Genomic DNA, 6,075 nt, shown 5'->3' on the forward strand with positions numbered 1-6,075 from the left:
TTAGCTAGGTGAGGACGAATAGTCTAAGTCCGATTTTTTTGTCGAAGTGAGGAGGCTTAGACTAGTACTATCTATAGACCATAGAAAAAGAACCAAATTAAATTATTATCCCATTTTTTGCAAATTGCAATCCTCGACTTGTTATTTGGATTTTTTTACATATCAAACACAGACATTTCATTTTTCGTTGATAGCTTAGCTAGGTGAGGACAAATAGTCAAAGTCTGATTTTTTTGTCGAAGTGAGGAGGCTTGGACTAGTACTATCTAATATCTATAGACCATAGCAAAAGAACCAAATTAAACTATTATCCCACTTTTTGCAAATTGCAATCCTTGACTTGTAGTGGATGTAGTCATGGAGGCATCCTATTGGTATTTCCTTCGTCGCCCTCTTCCATTTAGCTTCTGCTAATAATTACCATTGGTAATGGCAATTTAGAAATCATTGGTTTCTAATAATATCATAGCTTATTAGATTATAGCGGCCGCAATGAATGAGGGTTACTTCACCTCACTGAATTAGGATTTAGTCAAAAACCCCCAGTTCACTGGCGGAGAATAGGTAGGTTGACCATTTTGCCCTCTTAACAAGTGAGAACATTGAGTTTAACACCTTAATTAATAATAATTAGCAAACCTATTCCATGCCATTGTTGTTCTTTAACATTCAAAATCTAGAGCATTTAGTTTTGTAATTAACTAAATATTGATGTAACATCCGACCTCAATTGACCATATGACCCTAAACAAAAACTTGTTCCATACAAACAACACAACATATGATGCAAGAGACAATCAAGTGAGCCTCAGAAACATACTAGGCGCTGCCTGTGCCCGGTAAACGCTTGGCGGAGCTCTTGGTATCCGCTCCTGTAGTGCTCCAGCGAGAAACAAAGCTGCCGGATCACCTCTCTTTTCTCCTCAGCCCCATCCGAGATCACAACACTCTGCCTTTTCACCTCTTGCTGCAACTCCTCCACTCTTGTTTTCAGCTCATCTACTAGCCTACGCGCACTTTCGGATCCAACAATCAGACCCTCGTGTTCTGTTTGTAACCGACTAAGATGACCCGCCATTTCCTGAATCTGATTGTCGCGGGAACTCACATTCGCCATGAGCGTTTGAGCCCTACCATTGAGCTCATCTTTCTCCGCCATCAGCATGTCATATTTCAGTTTAAAGCTGTCCAAGTCTTTATTTACAGCTTCCACATGTCCATTTCTATCAGCAACTTCAACATTCAGGCGGCTTATTTCATCTTGCAATGCCATCTCGTAAACAGCATGCAGCCTTTCCAATTCCATCTTATCCGTTTCACATTGCCTTATTTCGTACTCTAACCTCTTGTTTCTCAAACTCAATTCTTTTGAGTCTCGTGTCCAAGACAATTTGTTTCGCTGCAAAACTTGAAATGTCAGCCTGCAGGTCTGCTTTCTCAAGCGAGAATTGTTCCTGTGCATCACGCAATGCGCCCTTCAGTTGCATCACCTCAAGATCGCGGCCGAATATGTCAGCATTGGACCTCACAATCCTCTCCTGCAGCTCCGAAACATGCTTTCTCTCAGAGTCAAGTTGAGATTCAAAACCTTGCATTTGATCAGCGCCTTTGGAAATTCTATCGGCAAGTTCATGCTTCAAATTCGCAATCTCTTTGTTCGACCCCTTAGGCCTTTTTTTAGTCACTTCCAAGTCCTCCATCAATTTCCGAATCTCATTATCTTTGTCTGATGCACGATTTTCCAACTCAACTGTCTGTTCTTGCAGCTCGAAGACACGCATTTTCTCCATTGTAAGATCAGACTCCTTTACCTGGAGCTTCTCTTTCAAGCTCAGCAATCTTCTGCTGCCATCCCTGACTGTCGAAATCAGCACTCGGAGGTGGAACCAAGTAATTGCTGACCGGGGAATTAGGAGAATCTGACTCGGATCCCAATGATGAAGAGGAAGATGATTCAGCGCCATTCTTTATAGAAAGAGCTGGACTAGAACCATCAGAGCTTAGTGATATATCAAAACCAACAACTTGATCGTCGGATTTCCGCAAACCATGTTTAGCATCGGGAGTAAGCAGAGGAGAGCCTTGGTTGAAACCATATTCAGAATCTCCAAACCCCTTATGTGCTTTGTTCAAGTGTTGATAGCATCCGGCCAGTGAACGATACATCCGGTGAAATTCCTGAACTAATTCCGGGTTCTTCTGCAAAAACATTTCGTCTTTGTTGGGCAAAGAATCACCATCTTCTTTGATCAGCTTCAGCATTTGCTTCATGCTCTGGTCCATCTCTGTAAGATTCAGCATTTTAAACATTTTATTAGGTCAAATCATCACAGAAGGAATACAGTAACGAACAAATTGTAATCAGCAAGAACAAACAAGATGAGCTCGCAAATAACCACTTACCTTCCAGATATTCTACCAGCGACATTGAACTATCTGGAGTGATACTATTGTCCAACCCGGCTGAATCTGACTTCTTCAGTTCTGTTTTCTCCATATCAGCCATCTGCTGACATCAAATGATATAAAGTAAACCACATAAGACATCAAAATAAAAAGAGAAAAGTAGTGGATTTCTGTAATCCCATATCACTCGGGGCTTTTTGGTGGTTAGGATTTGATTGAACAAGATGAAGCATGGATACCAATAAGGTGATACTATACACACGGCACGATAATACATAAAATCTCGAAAAACTAGGATATGCTGCATCATGGATACGACAATAAAAATACATAATTTAAAACATATTTCAACGTAAAAACATCCAAATTCAAGTTCATTCAAGTGTGAGAGTTATATTCCTCATTTTAATTAGAGACAAACTCTTTGTATTCATCTTCTTTCAACTAAAGCTTTGTTTCCTGTTGATTTTCTCCTCTTAATTTTTTATTTGAAATTGTAACGATATCCTAAAAGACAAATACTTGTATCCGGCGAGTATGGTATCCACTGAAGTATCGAATACGAGATACGCGTGCTCCATCAATGAATGGTAACGTGTAATTCAAGGTACCTGTGAAGATAAAAATGAATGATTTTTCATTTGGAGTATATTATAAGAGATTAGACACGAAGAAAACATATTCTTCGTAATCTACCATTTTGTGGGGATTTGAAGGGATAAGTTTTCTTCACGAGCAATACCCCTATTTTTTACTTTCAGTTTGAACAAAATTTTTAATGTCCTCAGCTATCCAATCCAATCTTAGACACTAAACGAGGGATGAAAGAAGAGGGATTTGGATGGCTCCAGTAACCATACTATCAATTGTGATGCCCATAGAAAAACAGAAGTAATTAAAGGGAAAATTACAAAATCAAATCAAATCAAATACACCACTGAATCAGATCCCAAATAAGACTTTTCTTACCCTATAAATTTCCAGTAGTTCTTATCAATAGAGAAATCCTCAGTTTAAGCATACCAAACCAGATGCTTGAATAAATTAAAACAAAAAGCGATTCTTAAAAATGCATAATCTGTATGCAATCGATTATATCAACATAGAAGAGTGAGCTCCTTGTCACTGACCTTTTGCTGCGACACAGGTGAAGAGACGAGAGAGAGAGAGAGAGCTCCAGATCCAAGCCCTGCCCAAATCAGAAGATAAGTGAAGCGATTAATCGGTGCTTTTGCCTTTTAAGCTAAAAGCGGCTTTTTTCCAAATTCAAAATGGATTCATTCGGTTGGGGACAACGAGGAAAGTGCTGAGAGAGAGGGGGAAGGGCTCCAAATCCCGCGTTTTCTGTCCCAGATTTTTATGCTCCGAACATGCCCTCCCACACACCGTTTCATTTCCATGTCGTGATTTCAGTTTATTTACAAGACTGCCACTCAGATGCTTTTGGCCAAATTTCACTTTATTTACAAAAAATGCCACTTAGGCTTAAGGCCCGATTTTCAGCCGCTGCATCTCAGGTTTGACTCGGGGAGAGGGGAGGGAGGGGAGGGGGACATAACGGCTGACAAATTGGAGAGAGACGATCGCTCCCATTTTTCACTCGGAGACAGCTGGGTGTGGCTATGGCTGTGGCGAGAGGAGAGGAGGGGGACGGAGGGACTGGAGAGGATGGGGACAGAGGGATAGAGCTTCGGCTTCGGCTTGATGAGAGGGAGAGAGAGCCTGCGGCTTTCAGAATCACGATGATAGAAGAAGAAGCTCAGAAGTCTGATACGCCAAGTTGGAGGAACCCTAAAAACCAGAGAATAAGAAAAAGCTCAGAAATCGGGTGAGGATGTTGACAAATCAGCAAGCCCAGTTTCAGGCGACTCTGCAAAACCAACAACCTGACCTCCGACGAACGATGTTAGATGAGAATCGTCAGATTCGAGCCGAACCGAGGCCGTCGTCGACTGAGAAAACATCATCAATCCCGACTTTTGGATCGACTCCCTCTACCTCCTCCCTGTCCGCGACTCCTGCTCCGTCTCTCTTATTGCGAGTTCGCTCGGGTTCTGCTCCCCAGCTATTTCAAGCACAAAAACTTCTCCAGTTTCATTCGTCAGCTCATACATACGTAAGCTCTTCGCCTTTTAATATTTTGATTTAGGCGTATTGATGACTGTAATCAAGGTATCACTTAAGCTCTAATTGTGACTGGTAAATTTTGAATGGCTGCTGGTTACTGTTAAAATCCCAAATGTAGGCAATCCCACATTCCAATTTGTTGTGTGAAGACACACGGACCACAATTGCTTCCTCTCAGCACAATTAGTTTCCACGATTACTCTTAAACCCTAATTATCTCTCCTCTCTCTAAAATCCATTTTTCGATATCTGAATAGGGTAAATGGATATTGTTTATGTGTGCAGGTATTACTCGAAGAAGTTTGAAGGGCCCTAGGACAAGTAGGATTGCATTTCAGAGTAGCAGAAATACAAGGCCACCCTCTCTTTGCGTATCCTATCTTACCCTTTTCCTAAATTTTTATCAAATTATAGGATTTATTTTGCTGATTTTATTTTTTGGGATTTGAGTTTTTATCTTCTGATTATTTTTATTTTTTTAAGTGGTATTACTTTTCCTTTGACTGGAAATTTTAGGGGTTTTAAAGTATAATGTTATCAAATTCTATTTTTCTAATTTTATGATTTTGGGCTTTGCAGGGAGTGCTAATATACTGAATTTTTGGGATTTTTGATCTTTGCATGATTTTTGGTCTTTGAAATGGGTATGTGCTGTTTTTAACGTTTTGGTTCTCAGCTGTTTCGTTCTTTGATTTCTGTTGTCTGCTTCCTTCTAGGTTGCTTCGTGATTTTCATTTTCCATTGTTGGCTTATGGAATTTGTAAAAATGTTTGTAGTTTTGTGACCAAATCCCAATAAGAGTGTGCCGAAACACAGATTATCATGCAGTGAACATACATTGAATTTCAAAAAAATTTAATATATAAGCGAAGGCATATGCAGTGAACAGACATTGAATTTAAAATTGATAGGGTAGTTAAACTTCTGCCTTAGTTATTCTTTCACTCACTTTTGGAATTTAATTCATTGATTTCAAAGTCACTCATGTACTCTGTCTTACTCTATTCACTCATTTATGTTTTGAAATGAGTGTGTTTGTTCTTACTACTGGAAGTGTTTCATGTGGAGATTAATCTTTGAATCTGCTTATTCATGTTTTGGGAATGTTAATCTTTTTAAATTTTTCTTTCCAGGACGAAAATATTTAATAAAATGAATTGTGATTATAAAGTTAATTGAAGCTCTGAAAAATTTCGTGGTAAAAAAGGATGACAGATTATTGTTGTTTTTTTTCCTTCCTATCCAAAAACTACCTTTGATTTTCTTGATTGTGCGTTTATTTAGTATGTGCTATTATAATCGTTCCCAGTATAATAGCAGGACCTACACGAGCAGGACCAAGTAGCCGACCCTCTACAACGAAATCAGCCCGCTCGAAAACCCTAGCTTGAATGTGGTTCCAGAGCTCGACAACCGGGTCTACAATGGCTACAAAGTCCGAGTCACCGAGCTTCAGCACATCATTCACGACATCCGAAAGCAGAAACGCTTCTCCCAAGTCCTCCAAATTTCCATCTTTCTTTCTTACCTTGGAATTTGTGT

General features: G+C 39.7%; 2 protein-coding genes across 3 annotated transcripts; both read right to left on the reverse strand.

Moving 5' to 3' along the window:
• Nucleotides 1-602: 602 nt before the first annotated feature.
• On the reverse strand, nucleotides 603-3,728 carry LOC103410346 (protein NETWORKED 4A-like). 2 transcript variants are annotated; one of them, XM_029098904.2, is made up of 4 exons: nucleotides 3,537-3,668; nucleotides 2,929-3,017; nucleotides 2,404-2,506; nucleotides 603-2,285 (listed from the first exon to the last, which is right to left on the reverse strand). In XM_029098904.2, the coding sequence occupies exons 3-4, from the start codon at nucleotides 2,504-2,506 to the stop codon at nucleotides 1,798-1,800; spliced, it is 591 nt and encodes a 196-aa protein (XP_028954737.1). In that variant the 5' UTR covers nucleotides 2,929-3,017; nucleotides 3,537-3,668; the 3' UTR covers nucleotides 603-1,797. The 2 variants fall into 2 exon arrangements, with proteins under 2 accessions (XP_028954737.1, XP_017181018.2); XM_017325529.3 differs by lacking the exon at nucleotides 2,929-3,017 and having other exon boundaries at nucleotides 3,537-3,728.
• On the reverse strand, nucleotides 809-1,306 carry LOC139197821 (protein NETWORKED 4B-like). The gene has a single exon (XM_070825803.1). The coding sequence runs from the start codon at nucleotides 1,304-1,306 to the stop codon at nucleotides 809-811; it is 498 nt and encodes a 165-aa protein (XP_070681904.1).
• Nucleotides 3,729-6,075: the final 2,347 nt, after the last annotated feature.

Source organism: Malus domestica, chromosome 07 (genome assembly GCF_042453785.1).
Source record: "Malus domestica chromosome 07, GDT2T_hap1".
Lineage (NCBI taxonomy): Eukaryota > Viridiplantae > Streptophyta > Magnoliopsida > Rosales > Rosaceae > Malus > Malus domestica.